We start from the raw sequence: 27,881 nt of genomic DNA on the forward strand, positions 1-27,881 counted from the left end.
AGCAAGAGTTGTGGCGGTCTGCTCGGGAGAATTTTCATGAGACCACACTCTACCAGTCTCTGCTCTTTTGAGTTTCCTCCTGGGTCTAGTGGCAGGTAGCCTAAAAGTCGTCCCCACAAGAATCTGCAATGGGTCAGATGCACACATTCAATATATCAACTTTGAATCCACTCCATACCAAAAGTTGAAAATGTATCCCCTATTCTATTTTCTGCCCAAAATTATGTCCATGCATGCTGTCCAATGTAGCATGACAGAGGTTCCTCAGAGATTGAATGCTATCTTAAAGATACTTCAATAATAAAATGCCTATAAAGAGATACTTCAGATTTGAACACGATTTCCCTTCTATTATTAAATTCCAAGAAGGAAATTAAAGTTCAAAGACTAAATTCTTTTACAAGTTGGAATTCAAAGACATTGAAATCTAAGGGAACTAAAGTCTGAAATCAAATTCCTGAATGTTAAAGTTCAAAGTGCAAAGTTCAATTACAAAACAAAATCATCCCCTGACTTGCTATTCTCAGGATTGGCTAGAGAGATTTTCTGCCTGAGTGGAGTGGGGTCCCATCAGCAACTGCAATAGTCTCTCTCGGGAATGGCTTTGGAGCTTCCAAAGGCCCAGAAGTCAAAGTAATTCAATGCCTAGTCCTTCATGAGCCGCACTTCTAAACAATTCAAAGAGTTAACAGAACAGAGAGAATTATCACAGGCTTTTCCCAGATCCACCTAACATAGAAAGCCATTCTCCTGCCCTTAGATCAATTAGTATAAGCCAAAATTACACTCTCAGAACCCGGGGCTACCAAGACCCAAGAGAAATCTGATGATACCAAAGAGAAAAGGAAAATATTCTTCTGTTCAATCTCAGCAAGAAGTCTGTCATTCAAGATCAACTGTCTAGATTTCATGATCTGCTCCCTTAAGCCAAACCAGGAAAATTCTCCCAACATGAAGTTATTTTGAGACTACACATTTAGCACTTTCAATTACATTTATATTTTTGTGAGAAAATAAAATCCATCTATGCTGCCTGCATCCTCACCCAGAGTGTCATGTGAGGCATTTTTGTCTCCTTGCAAATTTAGACAACTGTAATAGGGGCAACTCCAGTCATGGGGGCTCACATCAGGTGCTTTTCTTCACCATCCAGCATACCCAGGATCTCTTAATTCCATTCGCCCATTAGGCCTTGGGCCCCTCATGCTGCCCTGAGGACAGGCTCTATCTAGTGACACAACTGCACCATCTCTCAGAAAGAGGCATTTTTCGTCCTGTGCCACCCTGGCTGTCTCACTACCTCTGGTTCTGGGATTGCTTGGGCAGTGAAACTCATCCCCTAGGGAAGAGTTCCCCCTCATTCCCAAAATGTTTTGGCTGTAAACCCATCTTCAACAGATTCCTGCACGAAGTGCTTTTGATGCTTCTGAAGCGTGTGCCCCTGGGGAAGCCAGTTTTAAATGCCCCAGGGTCTGAGTAGCTTTTTTGTTCAGCCACATCTTTTTCTGAAGTACTGGGACAGAGCACTGGTGTTGAATTTCCCTCTGCTATTTCCCTACTCCTTTCAGGAAGGCTATTCAAGCTTCTTAACAATTTAATTGACTTCTTAAAGTGGCCAGTTTCCTTCTCTAATTTGCATGGGAGCTAATGCCACTTACTGGATCTGAAAACCCCCCTTCCATTTACATCTATGCTTTCTGACCCAGACAGGTATTTTTATAACTACTCCAGATTTATAATACTAATAATAATGCCAACAACAACAGCAATAAAAAAGGAAATCAACAAGTTCTGGGTTCCTCATTCAAATTTCATCTACTTTACTCTGGATGAGATGGATAATCCCCTGCAGAGATAATCTTCCATCAGACAATATTTAATCAAAGCCTGGACTTGTTCTCTGATTGTCACGTCTAGATTTCATCACATCTTTGCTTTCTTTTAGGATCCTCACTCATTTCATAAATGTATTGACTAAGGTCAGTAAGTTTCCTCAGGGCAAAGGCAATGCCTGTTTCTTCAAATGCAATGATTGGATCACATGGAAATTCACCTGAAAAATGCTTTGAATATTTTACAAGGATTTCCTCCCTCAATTCTGCCCCAGCTTTTTATAACCACTTGGTATAGCTGTCCCACTCTTTAAGGAATGGTTCTCCAACAACTCCAGGTAAGGACATGTATCTTTTGGAAGTCATCCTTCAGTGACGTGGCCTTTCTTGGAGGAATCACTCAAGTTTGCTCTGTTAGGTTTGTTTGGGTCCCAGTCACCATTTCTGATCTACTAGCAAAAATATCTTTCCTTTTTTCAGAGCAGTTGGAATCTGCATACTTCTTTTCCTCCTTTTACACTGGTCTAACCTCATCTTTAGAATGCCATTTCCCTCTTTACTCTTTATTAAAATAAATAAATTTTAAAAATATCTTCCTCCAGCTTAATTGGCCTGCATTTCTTTACTTTTTTTTAATCTTTCACTGCTTCTGAGTTTGACAGTAAAGCTGAAGTACCCTTTTCAAACCACTGTAGTTTCTTCTTGTTTTCCTAAGCAAATGGGTTTACTAGAGGCCAACAGTTTCAGGCACAGAGTACTTTTGTTTCCTTCTACCTTTGGGTTTGTAATAATGTCATTCAGTTCATTTTCTATCTTAAGAGGATGGCATTTTCTTTCTAATAAGGGCTCACATCTCTTACTTGTTCATTAAATCTAACACAAGAATAAGGGTGAAGCCCACAATTTGGGTCTCAGGTATCAAGTTGGGGTTACAACTTATGATATTAACAAAGGCAGAGCGAATTTGAGATTCTATGATAGGACATTGAAATCTTAAAAGTCACAGGACATGTCACATGAAATCCAGGCTAGTCAGTCCCTGCATAGCACCCTCCTTGATCCTGATAGAAGAATAGAACCTAGAATTTCCTATCTAGGTTACCTAACCAGGCTTGGTACTAACTGTATAAAGCTAGCGCATCTCTAGTGTTCTGCTGACATACAGAATTCATCTGTCTTGTTTAAAAGCGGCAAATATTCTTCTAATCACCAATGTGTAAAGCAGTTGTAAAACTCTTCTGCACAATGGAATCTTCGTCTCAATTGAGGAAAAGCGAGGCCTGTGCAGTAAGCTAAAGCAGTCTACCTGAAGCACCCAACACAGCAGAGGGTTGTGTCTTATTTTCTCACATAAGTTGCATAAGGCATAAATTATAGTCACCTGCCAACCTCAAAATACGTCATGACAGCTAAAGTTTCTTTCTCAGGCTACAGAAGTTCGAAGCTAAGTACAAAAGTGTAAAAACACATTTGGCCTAAAATAAGCCTCTATAAACCAGTAAGGTTTCTTCCCCAAACTAAAGTCTAAGACCCACAGCGTGGGCTCCAGGTGCGCAAAAATCTTCTCTTCAAATTTTTCTTTTCTTTTTATTTCTTAGTGTTCCTGGTTAAAAAAAAAAAAATCTGGGGATCTCTGAGAGCCCCTCCCCAATGAACAGCCCCCTTAATCTATACTCAGCTTAAAACAAGTTGAGAAGTACAACAAACAAAAAAGTAGGAGGCCAAAACATCCCCCATTCCTGATAGAGGGCAGTCTGCAGAACACAGCCTGTGCTTGGGCTTGGGGTAGGGGCAACGCTCTCGTGGACAGACCTCCCTGAATGTAGGAAGCCTCATTAGTTAAGATTTACAGCTTAGGATACACAGGCTTATTCCAAACAGGAAGAAAGCTGGAGCTAAGTTGAGCAGGTTGATTTATCATTCCCAAAGTTGACAATCAAATAAGACACTTAATCTCTCCAGTAGCTGGATGAATAAAGGATGGAGAGAGACCCCGAATTACATTAACAGATCTCACTTCACAGGATGGAAACATCAGGAATGAGGAATAATTACTTCCAGTTAACAACACTTTCAAACAAGGTTAAATTCTTTGCTTACTTGTTTTTTATAGAGAGAGCAACTGTTCTCAAGATATTTGTACCATTCTGATAGTATAATATTCTCATATTTAGTTTTTAGCACCATATTGCACTGCAATTTAATAAATCCCATTCATGGAATATCACTGTTTCACAATAGCAATGTTAATTCATTTTCATAAAATTTGATATCAGAAAGTCAATTTTAGAGTTCAGTATTCAACTCCACAATCTGAGGACTATATTCATAGTTAGGTCTGTTATTTAAATATCTGGAAATTGATTTCCCGTAAGATTGCAGGCCAGATTATTCCCTGCCAACTAATTTCCCAATGACCCAACTTCAGTAGGAGTAAGTGCTTGGAGCATATATGTAATGGCTTAAAAATAGCCTTACACAAAAATATGCACTGTTTATATGCTCTGTATTATCAACTAAAGAATCCAATTTTGAAAGCAGGAGGTAGGGGGTGGGAAAATTTTAAGAATAAATTTTTCCCTTAGATGACATGAACAAAGCTGACTACTTTAAACAATTCAAAAATCATTTTACCTAACCTTTGTGTAAAGACAGCAGATACCTATATTACACTCAGTTTATCCAAGATATATCATTCCATTTATACATCTTCTTTAATTTCTTTTAACAATGTTTATTTTCAACATACAGGTCTTGAACATCATTTATTAAACTTATGTTAGGATTTTTGATATATTTAAATTGAATTGATTATTTAAACTTTATTTTTCAATAATTGACTTCTACTATATAAAAATACAATTGATTTCTGTATATTAAATTTATATCTTGTGAGCTTGTTGAATTCACTTGTTAAAGGAATTGTTTGGGGTTTTAAAAGTAAATAATTCCATATGAATTCCAAACATTCCAAAAAGAATTTTCCTCCACTCTTTTGTTTCCTTATGCCTGTTACGTATTTTTCTTGGCTTATTAAACTGGCTAATGATGTACATGCTAACAAGCTTGGGAGAAAATGTACTGATACCTGTAACTTACTTTGAAATGCAGCAAAAACCTAAGATGACTGAAGGATGGAGGGATAGATATGTGATAAAGCAAATGCAGTTAAATGTTCACTGTGAAATACTGGTATGATCTCTTCTGTACAGCACAGAGAACTATATTCAGTATCTTGTAATAACATTTAATGAAAAAGAATGAAAACAAATATATGGACATTATGCTGTACACCAGAAACTGACACATTGTAACTGACTATACTTCAATTAAAGAAAAATACTCATATGAATGTTCTTTGTCATTTTTTTTTTTTTTAGTTTTTTCTATGTTTAGAAACTTTAATAAGATACCAGGAAAATCAAAACCAGAGCAAGAATCCAGTTTTGAGAGAGGGACTAAAAAGACAAGAAAGGGACAAAGGACGTTGTAAAGTTTTTCAGAGGCAGGCTTAAGCTGATGAAATCCAAGGCACAGGTTTAAAAACAGATGAGAAGATTCTCTGTTGTAGCAAGAGAAAGTAAAAATGTACACAGAGTACACAGGATGCACACAAATGAACATACAGTAATACAGGATGCATTCATATTTGGTTTTGGTAGCTGGCTGATAAGGAGGTAATGTTACCTGCTCTAAATGAAGTCTTGAAAGAGGCATTGTGAAGATCTGATCAGAGAAACCTGAGTTTGCTGAGCAGTATTGAGGGCCTAATTCTTGGTTGGTGGCTACGAATGTATTAGAGGGGAGTCTGTGCTGAGCTGTCTGCATCCAGTTTCTTCATCTACAAATAGGATAATAATGCCTAACTCAGAGATTGTTAGAAGAATTAAATGAGAGAATGCCTGCAAAGAACCTAACACAGTGCCTCACATGAAGGTCCTTAATGTTATTCTGGAAAGGCTGTGAAGTTCTTTCCATGCCTACTGCTAGTGATTATTTTGCACAGCTGCACTTCATGAAGTTGCTAAAGTTTCTTATGCTGCTATTTAAGAGACGGTAACTTCAGTAAGCAATCAGCTCATCAAATGAGCTCCAACAGGCACAGAAAGTGTCAAGCCCCATAGGTACCATATCGTGTCTGTAACCAGCAATAGGCTGTAATTTAGACATGAGTTAAGGTTTGTAGGGACCATTTTCCTTCACTGAGAGAGAAGTAATTCACTGTTAAGTCTTACACACCATGATCAAACTGATAGAAAACATCTTATAGTATGTTCCAAATTTCCACTGGAATTATATATAAGAAACTAGGAGCAAATAGCTAGTAAAATTTAGTTCATCAATTTGAAAAATATGAAATGATTATGTTTTTCTTGAGACCTAACTACAAGGAAAATTGCCGCCAAGGGTTGATTTTTTTAATTTTTAAGGAATGTGTTTCATGATTTGCCGTGCTACAATTTGGAACATTTAAAATCCTATCACTCAGTTCTTCTATAACTCAAAAGTACAAAACGGCACTTTAGTAAAAACCACAGCAAGGTTTGTGTGTGTGTGTGTGTGTGTACATTGCACAACCATGTAAAATAGTGATTCACACCCAGGAGGCAAGGCCTTCAGTTAAAATCCTAACTTTAAAACTTTCACCACCAGTTATAAAAGAGTAACTGATACAAAACTTGCCCTCCCATTGTAAACAACTAGATGACTAGACAAAATAAAGCAACACAAACCGGAGAAAGCAGTGCAAGATTGTGATGCATCAGAGAAAAGAAACCAAGGGGCTAATCTCTAAAATTAGAGATTTTAGAGATTTTTCTGCCTAGAGGCACTTTCCAGACTGCAGGGTAGGAAGGGCAAATCTAAGCAGACAACTGTGATAACAATGAGTTGTGGAGAAGGAGCAGAATTCAAAGAGACTGAGGTGGCTGAATATGCATGACAGAGATCTGCAAAGAGGAGAGTTTATACAGAAAAAGTGCGAGAGAAATCTAATAAGGGTGGCCTTGCATCTTTGATTATTAAGCTGCATATACACTGAATATGACTCCACGAAGCCAGGCAAGGAAAAAAGAAACAACTAAACTATTGGGGAAAGATCTGGAAACTAAGCTGGACAATCACGAGAGCTTACACAGGGCTAGAAGACAATGAGTTCTGGTGACTCTGGATGTAGACACCTCAATGATCCCTGGGGCATTCAACAGACAACACAAAGATCACACCTCAGTTGTAAAGCTCAACTAGGGATAAAGACTACTCTAGGCCCACCCTAAAAAAAGGTGAAAAAACAAGCATGAAAAGGATCAATCTGCTAATCAAATAACTACCTGTCAAAATAAAGTTCAACAGTTTTTAAAAAAAAGATTTCACTGAATGGTCTTAAAAGCAGGTTAGACTGTGCAAAAGATAAGTGAATTTGAAGGAAACAAACTTTTGAAACTAAAGGACAGTAATAAAAAGCCTAAGGGGGAGGGGGTGGAAAGGCAGAAACCCTTGACTTATGGGGCACTATCATGAAGTCAAACAGAGATATAACCAGAGTCTCAGAGAAGGAGGCAGAAAAATACTTGAAGAAAACGAATAATTTTTCCCAAATTTGATAAAATACATAAACTCACAAATCTAAGAATTGAAGCAAATGTAAAACAGTATAAAGCAGGATGAACACAAATAAAAATCACGCTAAGACACATTTTAAACTGCTGGAAATTGGTCATAAAGAGAAGCTGCAAATCTTAAATGTAGCCACAGGAAGTAAAATAAAACAAACAAAAAAACACATAGGAAAAAAAATTACAATGCAAATCTCTCTTCAGAAACAGTGCAAACCAAAACACAAAACAATAGTTTTAAGACACAGAAAGAACAAAATTGTCTAACTATAATTTTATATCCATTAAAAATGCTTTTCAAAAAAGAATGCAAAATAGACATTTTAAGCTAAAAAAAAAAAACACAAAAACACAAAACAAAAACAAAAACCTTGAGAGAATTCACCAGTAGATCTGCCCGAAAGAAAAGCTAAAAACTGATTTTCAAAGTAAGCGAAAATGATTATCAGATTGAAATTTGGATTTACAAAAAAAGCAACGAAAAACTGAGTTAGTGGAGGGCTACTTCTACCAATTGTAACAGGAGGAGATTGACTTCCCCCTGCAGAAAAGTATAAAATTGGACAAAACTGTCAAAAACCAATCAATCAGGACACTGAAAATTGATCAAAATCAGACAACAAATTTGAAGTGTTTATTGTTGGAAAACTAATTAGCTTTGGATAAAAATGGCAGCAACTCTATGACTTTCTATACCTGGTACTATTATCATGCACCTACCACCTCGTCAGTAAAAACTGTAGCTTTATAAGTTGAAAGTTGGTTGCAGACAGAGTAGTGGACTGAATTAATAGTTGGGAACAAGGAAAATCCATAGCTTTGCTAAACCAAGGTTGCAAGTTCAGTTCATGGCCATTGAGAAACCAATCAGTTACTGAACTGAGAGAACCTGGAAGTAAAAGCCACAGAGTGGCTAAGATAAGCTTTTGACTGACACATGCCTGACTGACTGCTAAACTGGAAAAGTGAAAACCAAGGGATACTGAGGACTGGTTGCAATCTTGAAGGTATTCCTGAACCCAGATATAGCTCAGCAGACTTACAAAGTCTCAACTTTAAGATGTCTGAGCTCACTCTCTGGCCAAATTGTTCAAAAAAAGACAGAGTGGCGATACTAATACAAGATAAAGCAGATTTAGAGCAAGAAATATTACCAGGATATTACCAAATAAAGAGGTGCATTTCATGAAGGGGACAACTAATCAGGAAGATGTAACAATCCTAAAAATGTATGCATTTAATAACAAGCTTCCAAATGCATGAAGTAAAATCCAAACGAACTGAATTAGACAAATCCATAAAAAATAGTTAGAGATTTCAATACTCCTCTTAGTAAATGATAGAAAATTAACAAGGGTAGAGAAGATTTTAAAATATATCTGGAAATTTTCAATTACTTGGAAATTAACACATTTCCAAGTAATCTTTTGGTCAAAGAAAAAAAAATTTCAAGTGAAACTGAAAAAACAGTTTGAGCTAAATGGAAATGAAAACACAAGATATCAAAATTTTTAAGAGGAATTTAGATCAGGGTAAAATTTGTAATTTTAAATGATATTATAAAAGAATGGTCTAAAATCAATTATCTAAATTTCCATCTTAAGACTGGAAAAATAAGAGCAAACTAAATCAAAAGTAGAAGGATAGGATTAATAGAGATAAAAAAGGAAATCAATAAAATATAAAACAGATAATATAGAAAATTAGTTAAACCAAGTGTTTAGAAACAACTAGAACTCTAATATATTGCTGGTAGGAACATAAAATGCTATCATATATTGCTGGTAGGAACATAAAATGCTACAATCACTTTGGGAAATTAGCAACTTCTTAAAAGCTAAACTGACACCTATCTTATGTCTAGTCATTCCATGCCTATGTATTTACCTGAGAGAAATGAAAACATTCATCCATAAAAAGACTTAATCAGAAATACTCAGAGCAATTTTATTCAGAATAAATAAATCCTGGAAACCCAAAGGTTCATCAATAAATCAATGGGTTGTAAAAGTGTATATAAACATATACTAATCAATAAAAAACAAAGAAATTAGTTAACTATGCAACAATATGGATGAATCTCAATTATAATTCTGAGAGAATGAAGACTTAACCAAAGACTATACAGTATTTGACTCTATTTAAATTCTTGAATCGGCAAAACTAATCTATAATGACAGAAAGCAGAACAATGGTCACTTGGGTCAGAGTAGAAGTGGACTGACTGCAAAAAGATATGGAAGGAACTTTTCAGTGAAGGAATCTGTGTCATGATTGGGATGATGGTTACATTCAATACATTTGTCAAATATCAAACTGCAGACATAAATTGGGTATGTTTTATTGTATAAGTTACACTTTATTTCCATAAATCTCTAGCTTCTTATTTATAGATCCGAAACATTATGTACTTCAGAGTGGTAAGGTCATAATGAAATAACGCATGTACCCAGTGCAACGCCTAGCATATAGTAAGCAGTTCATTCTTCATCAATTCTCCACCTGAACATTTGCTGTTTATAAGGACCACTCAAGCTTCTCACACCATTAAAAGATAGCTGCTGTTAGAAAGTTCTTCATAGGGAACTAAAATGTCTCTCTCTACCTACTGACCCTAAGTCTACATTCTCTAGAGCATTGGCTCTCATGCAAGAGCAGGTCTCCCCATTATTCTTATACAGGAAATTTAAATTATTCAAACGTAAAACTTCTTTTTTTTTGCCTTATTGGTTTTAACTGTTTTTGAGTCCTGCTTCCACCGCCCAAAATTTCAAAAATTGCTCAGAACCTGTCACAGAATTTTGGTCAAACTCTTTGTTCCATGAGCCAAATTTCTGAATAAAAAATGTTCCAAAGGACAGGACCAATGACACAATAGTACACTTGTTCAAAGAGTAATTTCTATGGTAATATACCTTTGCTTCAGAACTACATAATGCACATTCCTCAGGCGTCTCAAGTGAAAACTTAACGAAAACGTACTTATTTCTTAGTAGCCAACCTAACAACAAATCTGAATCATTGAAATAAAAGTTGAATTTCTGAAGTTTCAATGGCAATGGTACCTGTAATTTTCTCTATACCCATGCTATTATGTTTCAAAATTAATTCCTTATATTTCCTGCAAAAATAAATTTTGGCTGAGGGAAAATATGATTAAAGGTAATGACCTACCAAGTAAAAATTTATGTACCTGTGGCCAACAATGGTCATCTGGAGGATAGAAAACAATTTTTGCATTTTTACGTATAAAGTTCCTCCAGCAGGTAAGACAGTGGATAGAAACAAGAGGCTCAGTATTGCATATATGGGTAAGAAATTTTTAAAGTAACTTAAAATAGTGTTCCCAGACTGTAAAGTTTCTAGCTGTGTCCTTTCAACACACTTCAATAGTTCAGGTACAATTATTTAACTCAGAGAAAAATGATTAATAATTCGGAGGAATTATTACAAAAAAGCACAAACAAGACATAATTAAGTAGAGTTATTTTATTTTACCTGCAGCTCTTCCAATATAAACTGAATGTAAATGCTGATACTGAGAAATATTAGGAAGAATTACTGATAGATGTCAGAATATCATGCCGTCCAATCCATCCTCCATGAACTTCTTATAAAGTGCCATAAATTTGGCCACAAATGCTTCCAAGTGATAAATGGCTTTGCTACCCAGTTGTAGACGATGTTCATAGTAAGCTGCCATTTGGGCCACTTCCCCTTTCAGCTGTCCATCACAATTATGCAAAAGTTCTGAAAGAAGGCCCTAAAGAAAGATAACTAGTAATTAAAAAAGTAATCACTTATAAAACTTAGCTGAACAAGCTTTATTTCTCTCATTCAAAAAGGAAGTAAAACTTAAGTTAAATGTTTCTAATTTTTGAAATCTTTTAATTCTTTTATATGGACCAGTAGACTGCATCCAGTATATCCCTCTTTAAAATTTAAAAATATGGTAGTTACCTATCAAATTCCAAACTCCAAGCATTTAATGTACAAGGGTGCAAAGATATAAGTACAAAGATGCTTACTGTAGCATAATTAATTATAATAATCTGTAAACAACATTAAGTTCAACCAATAGGCGTCATATTTTTCAAAAAGCTGATAAAGCCATACCATGAAATCTGTACTGTCATGAAACAAAACCCATGTCACATTGCTGTATTTAAAAAAACAGTCCAGGACACTGAAGTTCTGTGAAACTACACACACACACACACACACATACACACACACACACACACACACAAAGGGGCTTATTTTTATATGACTAGAACAGAGGACTTGTAGAAATGGAAGGATGGACCTTCACTTTTTTCTTTGTATATTTGGTATCATTTGAATTTTTTTATTTAAGTATTAACATGCAAATTTAAGAAATATAAACAAGCAAAAAATCCTGTATTCCCTAACATCTAACAATCAATCTACCTGGCTAGGGAGCTGATTAGGTTTAGACCAGACCTTAAAGCTATGCCTTACAACATCACTCTAGGTGCACTGAGCCTTGCTGTCTGAAATACTTGTTCCCTGGCTACTTACACGGTTCCCTTCTTTAAATCCTTCAATTCTCAATTTAAACATAACTTCCTCACAGAAGCCATCACTGACCTTCCACAGCCCTTTCCTCCACTGTTACGATTTCACCAAGCTACTTTCTTTGTAGCACTTAGAACATTCCGAAATCCTCTTGCTTCTTGTTTCCCATTTCTCCCCACTAAAATATAACTTCTCTGAGGGCAGGCCCTCCCTCCCCATCTCCTTCAACACACCCCTAATGGTGCCTGACACACCAAAGAAGCTCAATAAATACTTTCTGAACTAAGCTGGACAGAAAAAGGTAAAATGTTTCCTAATACAGCAAAAGCCCTTAGACCACTCGAAGTCCAAATTTTATGGTAATGAACAGTTCAAGATTTGAAATCAGGTTACCTTCATTATTATTTCAGGAGGAATACAATGAGTTAGAAGCTCATAGAGTCTTCCACGAACTTCAAGGAGCCTATATAAGACAAAATAATACTTTGTGATGAAAATAAGAGATGATATTTTCCATGTACCTACTGTGCTATCTTACTTTATGAATTAAATAATCCAATACAGACATTTTCTTAAGTGACTTATCATACTTAAGATACACATACAGAAGCTTTTCCTAATTTCAGTTCATTTTTCTAAAAGAAAAATTTCAGAATTCTTTTAAAGTTAGACAATACTATATTTAGGATTATTAGTTACACCAAAATACCATGAAAATACCAGATAAAAATTAAGACTTCATGAATAGTGAGGGTTGAGCCTATTCACAGCACAAATTTTATTACTGTATTTTTTTATTCGTTTTTTTTGTGGGGAGGAGGTAATTAGGTTTACTTATTTTTTTTAAGAGGAGGTACTAGGGATTGAACCCAGGACCTTGTGCATGCTAAGCATGCGCTACACCACTTGAGCTATGCCCTCTGCCCCACACCACAAATATTAATATGCTTTAATGATACAGCAAGTAATGTTTATTTTGTTCTCCAGATAGATGATACCTAGGACATCTAGAAAATGGTCAAGAAAAGGATTAAACAATCACTAGTCAATTACACAAGTGAGAAAAGGGAATATAAGCATGATATATAATGTAATGTTATTGTCTCAGATGCAAAGTTAAAAAACAATTATGGCAGAGAAAAGCTCTCTTGTCGTAGAAGGGGCAGTACAGGCAGGCACAAACCAGGCTGGCCAAGTGAATATGAACATTGTTGGAGGGCTCTTTGAGTCCTTAATTCTAGCCTCTTCAGAAACACTTTCAGGCAGAAAGATGGTAAAGGAGGGAAATAGATATGTGACATTTTAAAATAGCAAGAAAAAAATGACAAGTTATAAATACACATAAAACAAGAACCTTTATCTTCCTGTATATACTTACCTACTCTAAAGGGAAAATACTGTTCTGAATCTTTACTAAAATATCACAGATGTTCTATATTTCAGATCAATCAAGGAAGTGATTCATTAATTTCTTAAAAGTAGAAGCTCAGACCCTCTTCCTGAGACCACAGGAGTATGAAGCTGAGCCACAACAAAACTAAATAAAGTGGGGGAAAAAAAAAAGACTAGCATTTTTTGAGCACCTGCTATGTGCAAGACACTTAATAATAATTTAACTCAGTCCTCACAACAGCTTTGAGGAGGCATTATCTCCTTTTTTCAGATGAAAAAATTAAGGCTCAGGTGGTTTAAGTAGCCTGATAAAGCTGACCATAGCAGAGCCATGATTTAAGCACAGATCTGTCTTACTTCAAAGTCCATACATTCCCAATGCCTGCCAAAGCATTTATTTAATCTTTTACCTGTATGCTGCTCACTGCAGTACACTATTTATTCCTCACAACACCACTCTCTTTTACTGAAAAGGGCCTGAAGTTCAGAGAGGTTAAGCTTCCAACACCACTCATGCAGTTGAAGCAACATTTTAATTTAAGTCTAACTCCAAGGACCCTGATCCCTCTTGGACACGGTCGTCTATTCCTAAAAATAAAACCTGATTATTAAAGCATAAAAATAGACACAAATGACAGATGGTATGAAATTATTTTAATAATTATGCATATAGCTTATTTCTGAGAAGTTGATTCACAATATATTTACCTATAAAACTATGCTGTAACAACACTGTGCGTATTTCATGCATGTTCACATGCTTCTCAGCTTAGTCTGAGTTCATTTCTAATATGATTTAGTTTCCAAAAAATGAATATATTCTACATTTACTATGTCTGTGTCATTATTTCTTGGGGGTTGCAAATGACAAAGACTACAAAGTCTTCTGTCAGAGAAACATGGTATTTTAGAACTGTCTCTGCCTCTTACTAACTGAATGTCCCTGAAAAGGCAACAATATCCCAAAATATCAGCTTTCTAATCTACAAAATAATGATGGTAATAATACTTTCCTCATAGTACTGTTATATGAATTGAATGAAATAACACAGTGTAAAAATCAACATAATTGCTCACTAAATATTAGCTGCTATTCAAATTAGAAAATCATGACTTCTAAGATATACCAAACAAGAATCAAGACTATAAATATTACAGCAAGACTAAGGAGTCAAAAATCAGAAGTAGTCATTTGGTACTATGTGGACCAATGTTCAGAATGACACCAGCCATCCCAGTATTTCTGCACAGCTCCAAGGCTTTCTGGAATTGAGAGAAATTTTTTTATATACAGTGTAACAAATCAACTCCTAAAACTGTTACTCTACATAGGGAACGGCAGCACCTCTTCTTCAACAAGCTCATTCAGAAGCTGTAAAAACCTGCTGGAAACTGGAGGAAAGGGCAGCAGTGACTAGAAGAATTAAGTAAAGCAATAATCAACTAAAGTCTTAAAAAATACACCTAGTAATAGTCAAGTATTGCAACATCTGTACCTATATTTCTGAAGAATAGGCAAGTGGACTGCTACCACAAACTTTTCTTCTTTAAAATCAGAACAGAAACAAGAAAGTCATCTTCAGTGAGTGTAGAAATACTTTATGAAAGTAAAAGGCTCCTAAAACATGCTTCGTTTGAATTTTATTTCTTTAAAGCCTGAGACTTCTTTACTTCTTGATAATGTATTACAAAATGGAATGCACACTTTTTCCTAGACTCAAGGTTTCTTTTCTAAAGAAACCACTTACATTTGGCACTTTTCGAAAACTATTAATTTCTTCAACTGACATAACTGAATTACAGGAATTCAACTCAAACCCTGATGAAATGTCAAGTACCATTATCTATGACTATTCACCTCCACTAATCTATATGGTATCCAAAGTAGACATGTTACAATTTCCTTTGAAGAATCTCTTAAAAATAAGAACTTATCATATGTATCACACAAGAGGAGAAACATTGTATATTTCTCCCACAATTATTTTCATGTAAACCAGAGAAGCTTACGTTTCAAAGGTTGCACTCAGTCTAGTCTGTTTCCTAAAATAACCGACGACCTTCTGTAAAGTCCAAAGGTGGTTTCTCATTTCTGACAGGCAAAAAAGAGTAGAGACTGTCTCAGTGAGCCTAAGGGGCTTTCACCAGGATTCCCAAAGGCAGTGAGCTTTAAGACTGTCACTCTTGATTTTTGGAGAAGAGCTGATTGCCCTTCTCAGTCAAAGTTGTCATAAGAAATCAAATAAGCAGTGGTCAAAGTATTTTCAGTACAGTCCACTACTGAATAAGAGACCCAAGAAGTAAACAGAAACAACTGCACAGCAAGTATGCACAGAACACTTCCTTAACACTGACAGCATGTACACAACACTGTTCTCAACAGAGCCTATCATCACACATGAGCACAGGGTCTTCTAGCTCTCAAACCATCATCACACAATCTCTTCTGCTCTTATAATCAAGGTACAAGTATCCTTGGCAGGGTAATAACAGTATCTGCAACATACAAATGAAAAAGCTGAAGCTCTAAGATGAAGTTACCAGCTCAAGGATACTTGCTAATTTACAGCAGGAGAAGAACGAGAAGCCTGATTCACAGCCTAGTGTCTTTCTCGCAATGACATATCAATCACAAAGTTACATACTGTTACTTTCAATATTAGAAAGCTAGATATACATCATGTTACGTATTAATATTAAATCTTCCAAGATTCTGGGTAAAAAAATTAAAACTTCCAAAATTTGTTTTAATTTATTTAAAAGTTCCACATTTACATGACAATAGCTTAATAAAAGCTGTGATATCACACACCAACTATTCTGAACTACTAAATGTCTAAAATTAAATCCTACCTTTTCTTTAAAAGTATAGTACTTAAATTTAGATTAAATTATAATTCTAAATGGAATGGTGTTAGTATAAAACAGCTAATCTAAAGCTTAGTATCTGTACCATCTCAATGATCAAACTTCTATGGTGATCTTTCACCGTGGTTACCTTTGTGGAGTCTGCTGACTGACAATAGCATTGGCAGTCTCCCTCAGATACACCTCCCAATCTGTTTCAGGGATTTCTTGATCTTCAGTAAAAGGATATCTACATAACAAAGAGAACACAATAAAGTAAATGAAAAGTAGGCTTACATCCCAAAACATTTCCTGGGGTAACTGCCCCTTCTTACTCACTGTTGCACTCTGCAGGCTTCACACATAAGCAGGGCTTTTCTGAGATTTCTGCAGGACTTCTCTGCAAGTCTACGAGCCAGCTGTGAAGGAAGATTCAGACCTTCCTTCTTACACACAGTAGATAACACATGGCAAATCTACAAATAGAACAATTAACAAATATGGGCAATCTGTCAAACAGCATACTGAGACAATTTCTGTTGGTATCTTCCTAGACCCCTCTCCACTTTTTTTTTTCATCACTACTCTACCTAACCACTGCTCCTTCAGCAGGAAACCAGGGGTCCAGTCTAGCTGTCAAGAAGAGGCAGGAGCTAGATGTACAACTGGAGGAAGATCTGGTTCCAACTCCAAGCCTGCCAGCCCTCTCAAGGCAGCAGCAAGTTGGAAACAAAGGGTCCCAGGTTGGTGGCAAAGACACTAGGGCTGCCAAGTACAGCCCACAAGCTGAACTGTACACAACTCATGCACTAAGATGTGAATGATGCCCATGGGAGTGGTATAGCCTGGTGGTCTTGCTACTTTATAAACACTTTAACTGTATCACTCCCCAAATTTTTACAAGTGAAACTTATAATGAAGTCACTTTACCACTTTGCAACTAACAAAATGTTACACGTTATCCCTACTTTGCATAAAATTGCCCCAAATGTATTAACAGCAGAAAAATTGCTTATTGTGAGAAATGTGAATTTTTATAGATAGCTATTAAGAATGATAAAGGAAAAAAATCTTGTTTAAGAATAACTTTGGTCACCTAACTAGGAACTAGATATTCCCAAGTCATCTTCTTGCAAAATCTATTTCCTGAATACTCAAGTCTCCTCCAAAGCCAATTAAGGTAGAAGCCACAAAATAACTAGCCCTTAGCTAGTTAAGTAAAATCCCTAATACCTACTTGTTTAAAGTCAAAGATGATTTAAAGAGAAGAACACTTTCTATATACTGGTATCCGGTATTCACTATGATATATATTTGTTTGTACATTTACTAATGGTTAGCATCCAGGCCTTAGCTGTTCCTGAATTACTGATACAGTTCACTATGTTTTCACAAAAACAAACATGACAGGGATGTACATACAGTACTCATGGAACCTGAACTAAATTGTTTCTGAAAAGTTTAACAACTTACATCTTCAATGCTGGGAGCAGGCACACGAACTGCCAGGCACCTACTACGAATAGGTGGTATCACTTTGGATGTAGAATTGCAGCACAAGATCAATCTGCAGGTGGACATATACTTTTCCATGGTTCTGCGCAAGGCATGTTGGGCATCTTTAGTGAGTTTGTCAACCTCCGTCAGTAACACCACTGAGTCAAGGAGGAAAAAAACAAACTTTAACCTGATAATCTATCTCTTTCTCTTCCTCCTCATTATTCAGATTGAAAGCCTAAATAATAAGCCCAATATGCTACTTTTCCCTTTGGAAAAGGGACAGCCTTTAGGACATGAGAACCCCAAAACACCCACAAGAGCACCCTGGCAGTATCACTAGCCAATTTGAGAATGGCACTCACAGGACTTAATTCATGGACGAGAGCTAAGGAACCTTGTTGCAACAAGGTCTGACAGAACAGTAGACTGAAAAAAACAAAATGAAGCTCCCTTCCAAGATAACGCTGCACAATAAGAAGAAGTTCTGGAAATAGAACCCAAATTGAACAAAATAGGAAAAATAAAGACAAGGAGATTAATCCCAAAATCTGACAAGGATAAGCACCAAACAAAATGATACAAAAATAATCATTGGTATACAGAAAATAGCAGCATTATTTTAAAAATTAGTACATAACAACCAAATGAGGTTTACTCCGAAAATGTAAAAGCAGTTTCATTAGAAGATTCAGTAATATAATACTAAGAACCAGAAAGAAAAATCATAAAACCACATTCATGGATGTAAAAGAGTATTTGAAAAAAAAAATTTCTTTTTAATTTACTTTGACATATTAGACTGAGGAAAGTTAATAAATAGGCCAGAATATGCACAGATAATTCACAAAACAGTAAAATGAACAATGAGCAAAAGATAAAATTATCACATTCACTAAAGAAAAGGCACAATTTACTTTCTCCACTCAAACCTACAAGGATTAAAAATAATTATCCACTATTGATAAATGTTAGGGAAAAACCGGCACTCCTCAACACTGCTGGTGGTAGCACAAGTCTGAATCCTCTTTCCAAAGAATAATTTGACAAAATATATCAAAAGCATTATATATTGGCATATTTATCAAAAAATCTCTTGTAAAAATGTATGTATATATATGCACATAAATAATACTGGAAATGTTAACAGTAACTGTGTCTGGATGGTGGGATTATAGCTGATTTTAATAATCTTTTGTTTAGCTAAATATTTAATAATGAACATACTACTCTGGTTCTAAGAACCGTTATTTTTAAATCATTCAATTTCTTATTTTAAATTAAGTGTTTTTTCATCACTCATCTAGTTCTAAAATAACAAATGGGTGGCACAAATAGTTTTTTCTACTAAAATTCAATTCTGTTAGACTATAAACTCCCACAAGCACAGAGATCATGTCTCTCTTGTCCACTTTCATATCGAAAAAATATACATATATATAGCATAGTGCACAGCACAGAACAAGAGGTTAATAAATTTGCTAAATGGATGGAATTTACACTACCCACTACGTTTTTCTCTTATACCCGCTGCTTACAATTTAAGTGTCAGTCTCATAAAAATTTTTTAAAAATCTTTTTATCACATACCTTTAAAATCTTTTTGAGAGTTTGTTTCGAGTTGCTGTGATTGTGCCACTGTTTTCAACATCTCCTGAATTACCACCCGGTCACTATTTCCAGCATCACTATACAAAACAAAGATAATGGTAAATATATATGTAAATATTTAGAGAGTATTAGGCCCTTATTCTTAATCTGTTATTGCAAGAAAAATGTTGAAAATCTTAAGTGGTTAAAATTTTAATCAAACTTAGTAATGCCTATTACAGTCACAAAACTTTAAAAGTGAAGTGTTGTAGGGTCATTAAAACTACTAACAATATTTCAATACTGAACTACAATTTGATTAATATAACTGAAAACACCAAACATGTTCTTATATTAAGTTTACTGTTACTTAAAAAAAGCAATAGCTAACAATGAACAATTTATCAAATACTCTGACACCTCTGTACCCAAGACAGTAAGATGTTGACTTGTAGGCATTATCTGTCATTTATACCAGTATCATTGCTTTAGCACTTAAGTCATGCACCTCACAAGCCAAAATAAGTCACCTAGTTAATTTAGGCTGAATGTCACTTTTAAACACCTGAAAAACAAACAGCTTAATCTCTAACTGACTATTCTTACTACAGAGGAACTCACAATGAGAAAAAGTGGGCAAAGCAATCAGCTTTAGTTTATTTTCTCAAATAGCCATCAAGTCTTTTTTCAATTCACTATTATTAGATCAATATACCTACAGTGTTTCTTTTATGATTTCCTAGTCAAGAATCCAAAACATTCCGCTTTTGTCTAAGGATTTACCATTCTCTACTTTTATGATTAGACCCTTTCCCACCAATCTCATTTCTTAAGTTTTCTTTGGCATACCTAGGAAAAACAACAGTATCAGTCTGTTAGGGTTGTTTTGAGGACTAAATAAACCATGTAAAGCTTCTCACACAGTGCCTCCTACTGAATACACGTTAGCTTATAACACTATTCCTCTTCTCCATTCAGTCTTGAAATGGATGTTCAATCACGTCGCTGTACCACTGCCCATAAAGCTACCTGTTCCTGAAGATGTCCTTGATTCTGTTCTCCTTCAAGAACATATCAGACCCCAGAGAACCCTGAAGGTTTAGCCCACTTGCTCCCAATACAATTATTTCCACATCATTTACTTAAGAAGAACTGCTGTGGCATGAGTTTTCAATGTGCCGCCTACCAAGATCCTAATCTTATTATCTCATGATAGATAATACAGACAGTGGCTGGTGGATTATTATACCCTCTAATCAAAAAACTGAAATGAAAAAAAGAAGACCCAGTATTGCAAATTCACTTTCTGAAATATTCATTCTAGAAATTTACAAACCTTTTAGACACACTGCTAACCAGTTCTAAATGAGTCAATATAAATCAACAAAAACTTACTGACAAAGTACTCTGTGTAAAATACTGAGCTCTGTAGAGCAAGAAAATTTAATTATTAAAATTATTTCACGGGGGTCTCAGAAAGAAGGGAAAATGGGAAGGCTCGAGGCTCTGTTTCACACAGGGCAGCTTCACGTTTATCTGTTTTATATATTGTGCTTCCATACATGATTTTTTTTCAAAAGAGCATTATATTCTTAAAAAATAAAAAAGCCTGACCAACACTATTCTAAAGATGCTTATTTCTGTGTAGTAGTAACTTACCTGGGATTAACTTCAAGATGGTAATTGCTTGCAATAGTGCTAATTTCAATTTTCTTTTTAGATGGAGTCTGTGGATGAAGAATATAGATTTTTTTAATGTTCATTAGGTATTTCTCCTCTTATTTTTTTATTTTTTCATTATATAAACACTTTTTGCTTACTAAAAAAATAAAACTTTAGATAACTACCACTAGTGTTTCCATTTCATTAGCCCCATTCTTAATGTGCAAATAAACATGTTTTTATATAAATTGAGTCGTATCACACATCCTGTTTTTAGTGTGATCACTTTTTTCCTTTACTTCCCAGAAATTTCTAAACCATTCCCAGTTATCAGCAGATCATCACGGTAAATAATCTGCATGTGTCCTTTCACAGTCTTTTCCATGTTAACACACAAAAACAAACATAGACTAATATGTAATTATATAGAGTGTGTCAGCATTACTTGTTGAAAATTTTCTTAAGAGGCAATTATATATACTTCTCTGTGTTGTGCTTTTCCTGCTTAACAACATCTAGGCAATCCCTCTCAGACAACTGGTATAGAGTGTTACAGTTGCCTACCAACCTATAACATAGATGTCCCAAAGCCAGTCACAGATGGGCATTCGTTTTTTGCTTTTTACCATCTCAATTCCAAAATTAACATCCTTGTATGTACATCTCATGTACTGCTTTCATTTTTATGTAGCAGATTCTCAATAAAAGATTCACTGAATTGAAAACAATATTTTTCTATAGGTGTGTATATGTTTACGTGTAACCAGCCACTTTCCAAAAAAACCTCACAATTTACTTTTCAACTGGCAACAAATACTCTTTCCCAACATTCCTCATCTGCAGGAGGTTTTATCATGCCTTCAATTTTTGCCAATATGATAACTATATAATAGACTCACGGTTTTTCCTCGACTATCACAAAAGTCAAACATCTTTATATATTTTTTATTGGCTATTTATCTTTCTTTCCTGTGACCATTTTTTATTCAGTTTTCTACCAGATTGTCTTTCCATTGTCATTTTGTAAAATCCTTTATCTGACACATTCCTTTAAAATATTTTACAATCTTTCATTTTTCTATAGATTTTATGTACATTATCTTATAGAAACTTTTAAAATTCATATATATACTTTTTTCTTCTATAGTTCCATGTTTTTTATTAAAAGGTGTTCCTGACTGTTCATATAGTTTCAGAAATTTTTTTCTAAGAAATTTAGTGTTTCATTTTACCATTTCAGTCTTTAACTGATCTGGAGTTTATAAATTATGAGTCTCAGGGATTCAACATCTTTTTTCTTCTGGGTTGATAACTAGTTATGCTAGCACACTTCACTAACTAATCCTTTTCCTACTTATTTGTAATAGATCTTCTGTCATATTTCTGGGCTCTCTATTCAGTTCCACTGATCTACCTCTCTATCCCCATACCATTACAATATTGTTTTGATTATAGTAGCCTTACAATATGGTTTAATATCTGGTAACACAAGTCCCCTTCACAAACCTTCTTTTTCATAATTATTTTAGCTAGCCTCAGAAATGTATCCTTCCATATGTATTTTAAGATCAATTCATACAATTTTTAAAAAGTTAGATTTTAATTGGAATTTCACTAAAATTTATACTGTAACATGAGAAGAACAGATACTTTAAAGTACTACTGAGAACACAATGTATCTTTTTCATTTGATTGGCTCTTGTTTTGTCCTTTTAGAAGATAATAGTTTTCTTACTATCTTTCTTACTAAATTTGTCCCTGCATATTTTATAAGAATTTCCAAGATATACCACCAGCACCTCAAACTCAATGTGTCTAAACACAAGCTAATCCACATGAGCCTACAAACCATTTATCTTTCTAAAGATTCTATTAATAGCATTACATTCTGTCCAGTCACTCAGCATACATTTTTTTCAGTGCCTAGTATATACAAGACAGTATGCCAGGGGCTATGAAGGATACGAAAATGATAGCAACTGTATTTATTGTGGTAACTATTCCATAATGCATAAAAATATCAAATCACTATGCAATATACCTGAAACTATTAATATAATATTGCATATCAAGTAAAACTTTAAAATTTACCCTGTATAACTTCAAAACAAATACAATGTTGTCAAAGTAAAAGATGTATAAATAACTATAACCAAGGGAAAACAAAGTAAATGTTCTCAAATGTACAAACTATGGGTTGTAAAAGGAAAAATTAATTATAACGGGGCTGGGAAGCACTTCCAAGAGGATACACTTCAGCTGGGTTAAACATTGTCTATAAGGAAGAAGTATGAATATGCATTGCATGGCATAAGGCTGGAAAACTCAGCCAGGCCAAGATCATGGGAACTCTGAACATCCCAGAGCCTCATGCCTCCTTTCCCAATCAGTCAGCTGCCCAACCTTGACCAAGTTGACTGATTCCACGTTTAAAATTTTTCTCAAACTCATTCCCTTTCTTCCAATACCCACTATTGCTCACAGAAAAATGAACTTCAGAAACTTGAATTCTAGTTCCAGCTGAAATGCTGATTTGAATCTAAAATGAATCTCACTATCTATATTTTACCTAAAATCTCTTGTTCATCATATTTCCTCTCTAAAATAACTGACTTTGGTCTGATTATAATAGTTATGTCTATAAATCAGCAGCTCTCAATCCTATACACCAGGATTACCTGTGAAACTTTACTTAAATCACACACTGGGCAGCAATGAGGCCTATATGATGAGGATCAAAAATCCCTGCAATCAATATTTGGAGGGCCTCAAAGTGAAATGCTTACTGTGATGGTCTGATGCTCAATTCTCAACTTTTCCACGCCAACACCATAAAGTTCACGTAGAATACACATAATTCTTGTCTTTTTTCCAGCACCTGATGGTCCATACACTAGCAGATGAGGAAAGTCACCACATTGCACCTGGGAAAAAAAGAACGAGGCATATTCCTTAGCCAAACTACTGCTCCAGGCAGAAGTAAACTACTTTTTAAGTATCAAGTATTTTTGTGTCTCTACCTATGAAACTTCAAATATATATATGTGTATATGTGTGTGTGCGTGTTTGTGTGTTTATGAATATACAGAGACAGATTTTTTTAATTAACTCTGAAATGTTGACTATTCCCCTGGAACTAATGTTACATAACTTATATACCTAGCACAGTACATGCAAGATAAAACACTATATGCTAGAAAGCAAGAAATCTCAAAATCGGCTGACTGTTAGAATCTTTTAGAGAACTTTTTAAAATAAAAGACTGATCACTGGACCCCACCCACAAAATTATGATTCAGTAACTGAGACTGATGCCTGTCTTAGTTTGGGCTTCTACAAACTTTGATAAGAAATGAGTGCATTTGGTTTTATTTGGGAGGTAAAGGAAAATTTTGCAGGGGAGCAGGAAAGTAAAAAGGGGGAAAAAGGTAGCCAACAAGAGTATTATCAACTTAAATACCACTCTGGCATCTGGGGCTTGATCTTGTTGGGGTACTTTTGAAGCCAGTCTAAGAATACACCACAGTATTAACCCACCTAAGCAGTGGGGAAGCTAGCGTATGACACTGTCTCTCATCAGTCTTTTGTCTGCTTGGGAAAGTGAATAGCAGGAAGGGGAGGGCATTAGTTCCCAGGCATTTCAAGTCTGCTTAGAGGTGTAAGAGAAAGCCTTCAGGAACCAATGCAAGAGGTGGGAGTCAGTCTGTGTACACTTACAAGTTTAGAGCAAGGGGATGGAGTAGGATACTGACAGTGCTGCGTTACAGAACAAAGACTGTATTTTCAAAAAGATTCCCAGATGATCCTGATAGTCAGTCAGGTCTGGGGATCAATACTATGAAGGCTATAAAGATGAAAAGAACACAGACCTTAGCCTCAGGTGCACAAAATCTTGTGGGGCAAAAGTTTAATAAATAACAATTAGAGAAAAAATGAAGATAAGTATCTTAATGGAAGTACGTATTACAGTGAATTTTAATATTTTGTAAACACATCTATCTCTGGTACTGAAAAAAAATTCTCATGGAAAGGACTATTCACCTAATACAGTGCATGGAAAAGAGTAGATGTTCCACAAATCCATCCTTCATTTTTTAAAGATTTAATCTCATCAAAAATAAAGGTTATGTTGCAAATGTTTCACAATTTTATTAAGTTGTACATTCAACAGTAAACATGTGAACATCTTTGAAAAGCAAATCTAGTAACACAAGACTAATATGTTACATTTCTGTCCAGATATTTATTCCAAATTCTATATAATAAAAAGCTGGCATAGAAAATAAAATATATCCTATAGTTAGAAAATCAAAGTCAAAGCTACTGTAAGAAAATTTAATTTGTCTACAAATTAAGTATACAGCCTATAGTAGATTTATTTAAAATTAGTACAGACAGACATAGAAAACAAACTTATGGAGTAGAGCAGAGGCAGCAGGGGAAGATGGCGGAGGCAGTTCCACAGCAGGCCTGGACCACGGAGCAGCTGCGCAGCGAGCAGCTACCCAAGAAAGATATTCTCAAGTTTCTGCAGGATCAAGATTCAGATTCGTTTCTTGCAGAACATAAATTACTAGGAAACATTAAAAATGTAGCCAAGACAGCTAACAAGGACCATTTGGTTACAGCCTATAACGAACTTTTTGAAAGTAAGCGTTTCAAGGGTACTGAAAGTATAAAAAGTGTCCGAGCAGGTGAAAAATGTGAAGCTTAATGAAGATAAACCCAAAGAAACCAAGACTGAAGAGACTCTGGATGAGGGTCCACCAAAATATACAAAATCTATTTTTAAAAAAGGAGATAAAACCAACTTTCCTAAAAAGGGAGATGTTGTTCACTGCTGGTATACAAGAACACTACAAGATGGGACTGTTCTTGATACTAATATTCAAACCAGTTCAAAGAAGAAAAAAAATGCCAAGCCTTTAAGTTTTAAGGTTGGAACAGGCAAAGTTATCAGCAGATGGGATGAAGCACTCTTGACTATGAGTAAAGGAGAAAAGGCTCGACTGGAGATTGAGCCAGAATGGGCTTATGGAAATAAAGGACACCCTGATGCCAAAATTCCACCAAATGCAAACTTATTTTTGAAGTGGAATTAGTGGATATTTACTGAAATAGTAATGCTTCAGATCTAAAGACACCAGCAACAATAAAACATAGCCTTGAAGGAAATGTATGTATCTAATTAGAGCTGGTTACTATTAAAGGGAAGAGTCAACTGGAAAATTCAGTAAGTTAGAACTTGTTTACCTGATCCCCAACTTTTAAGAAATGTAATCTGTTAATAAATCCTTCAGTTTAAAATATTTTACTACAGCTGTGCAAAATATTGGCTAAAGAGAACTGATTTTCCTTTTACCTCATGTTGTAAACTAAAAGGCTCAATAAAAATGTATCCAATGTCAAAAAAAAAAGACAAAGAAAAAGAAAAAGGAGACAAACTTATGGTTACCAAAGGGGAAATGGGAAAGGATAAAATAAAGTATAGATGGAATACCAATAATTAAAGAACAGAACTTTAAAAAAAAACTTTCACTCTCATATCCCTACAAACTTTTCTACTGTCTTTCATATATAAGGATGGAGTTCCTTTATTTATTATTTCTTATTTTAAAAAAATACTTTACAAATAGTACATGTAATTCTGAAAAAGATGGGGATGGGAAGACCAGAGTGCTGAGCAAAAACACGTTCATCAGCACATGGAACTTTAGGCCCTTAAATGGAGTAGATAAAAGGTTTCTGCAGACGCTAGACTTTTCTACTCAAGACTCCTCTTCACCCTCCGTTCTCTACAAAATTCAGTTTGCTTTTCACTAAGCACTGCCATTACACACATTTATCAACTACAACATAAAAACAGGCGTCAGGGCAGGGAAAATAAAAATCTATTAAGGAATTAAACTCAAGGACAACCTAATACCACCGAATTTTATAATTATAAATGACTTTAGGCATTAACAGACACAATACCTTCTTTTTTTGTAAATGAAGACAATGACATTCAGGAATTTTAAGTAAGCCTATTAGAATGTAAATCGGGTGATGTCACTTCTCTGCTCAAAACCTCCAATGGCCTTCCACCTCTGTAAAAATTTACTGTATCTGCACCTCCCCCCTGTACACTCCCCCATTTCCTACTACTCTTCTCGCCGGCCAACAATTACCCAGCGGCACTGGCCTTTCTGAGTAACAGGCTGTGCATACTCCTGCCTCAGGGATTTTGCACTTGCTGTTCCCTCTCCCTGCTCCACTCTTCCCCCAGAGTTCTGTATTGAGGGCTTTCCCACTTCCTGCAAGCTTTGGATGAGATGACGACCCTCGGGGAGAATTTTTTTGTTTACAAGCATAGCCCCCGCCCCGACACTTTTCCCCCCGTCCCTGTTTTACTTTTCTCCACAGCATTCATCGCCTTCTGAAGCGAGGGCGACGCTCCACTCCTGAGGGGCGCGAAATCCCCGAGCCGCCGGCCTCTCCCCCGCCGGCTTTCCCCGCCGCGTCCCGCCAACTCACCAGGTTGCGCAGCTGAGCCGCCTGCTCCTTGTGATAATCAAGCTGTCCCAAGGAGCAGGGCCGATATTTGTCCACCCAGAGGCTCATGCCAGCCCTGTTCACAAGGTCCGACACTTGAACGACCCGCGAGCGCGCGCGCGTCCTCCGGCCCGAAGCAGAGACCAGTTTTCCCGCGGCCTGCAAATCTCGCGATGTCTCGGCGAGATCGCGTAAGCGTTTTAGGGACGGAAAGGCTACGGAAACCCAATGCGGACAGAATTAGCCGCGGCACCGATAGTACCTGTTCAATAATGTTTATTGTTTTATTTATTCATTTTTCTCTTTGTTCTCACCCTCCATCATAGTCCAGGAATTATTAGGCAAAACTGAAAATTTGGCTCTGATACTCTAG

General features: G+C 35.7%; 1 protein-coding gene and 1 pseudogene across 2 annotated transcripts; one reads left to right on the plus strand and one right to left on the minus strand.

Moving 5' to 3' along the window:
* Positions 1 to 27,668, minus strand: RFC3 (replication factor C subunit 3). 2 transcript variants are annotated; one of them, XR_004141127.2, is made up of 10 exons: positions 27,491 to 27,667; positions 23,761 to 23,898; positions 20,972 to 21,039; positions 19,313 to 19,410; positions 17,699 to 17,880; positions 16,565 to 16,701; positions 16,377 to 16,475; positions 12,380 to 12,449; positions 10,946 to 11,210; positions 1 to 123 (listed from the first exon to the last, which is right to left on the minus strand). XR_004141127.2 is itself a non-coding variant. In XM_010994032.3 (9 exons), the coding sequence occupies exons 1-9, from the start codon at positions 27,575 to 27,577 to the stop codon at positions 11,019 to 11,021; spliced, it is 1,071 nt and encodes a 356-aa protein (XP_010992334.2). In that variant the 5' UTR covers positions 27,578 to 27,668; the 3' UTR covers positions 10,922 to 11,018. The 2 variants fall into 2 exon arrangements, 1 of the variants encoding a protein (XP_010992334.2); XM_010994032.3 differs by lacking the exon at positions 1 to 123 and having other exon boundaries at positions 10,922 to 11,210; positions 27,491 to 27,668.
* LOC116157177 (peptidyl-prolyl cis-trans isomerase FKBP3-like) lies at positions 25,419 to 26,385 on the plus strand (annotated as a pseudogene).
* Positions 27,669 to 27,881: the final 213 nt, after the last annotated feature.

The sequence above is a fragment of the Camelus dromedarius genome, chromosome 13 (assembly GCF_036321535.1).
Source record: "Camelus dromedarius isolate mCamDro1 chromosome 13, mCamDro1.pat, whole genome shotgun sequence".
Taxonomy (NCBI): domain Eukaryota; kingdom Metazoa; phylum Chordata; class Mammalia; order Artiodactyla; family Camelidae; genus Camelus; species Camelus dromedarius.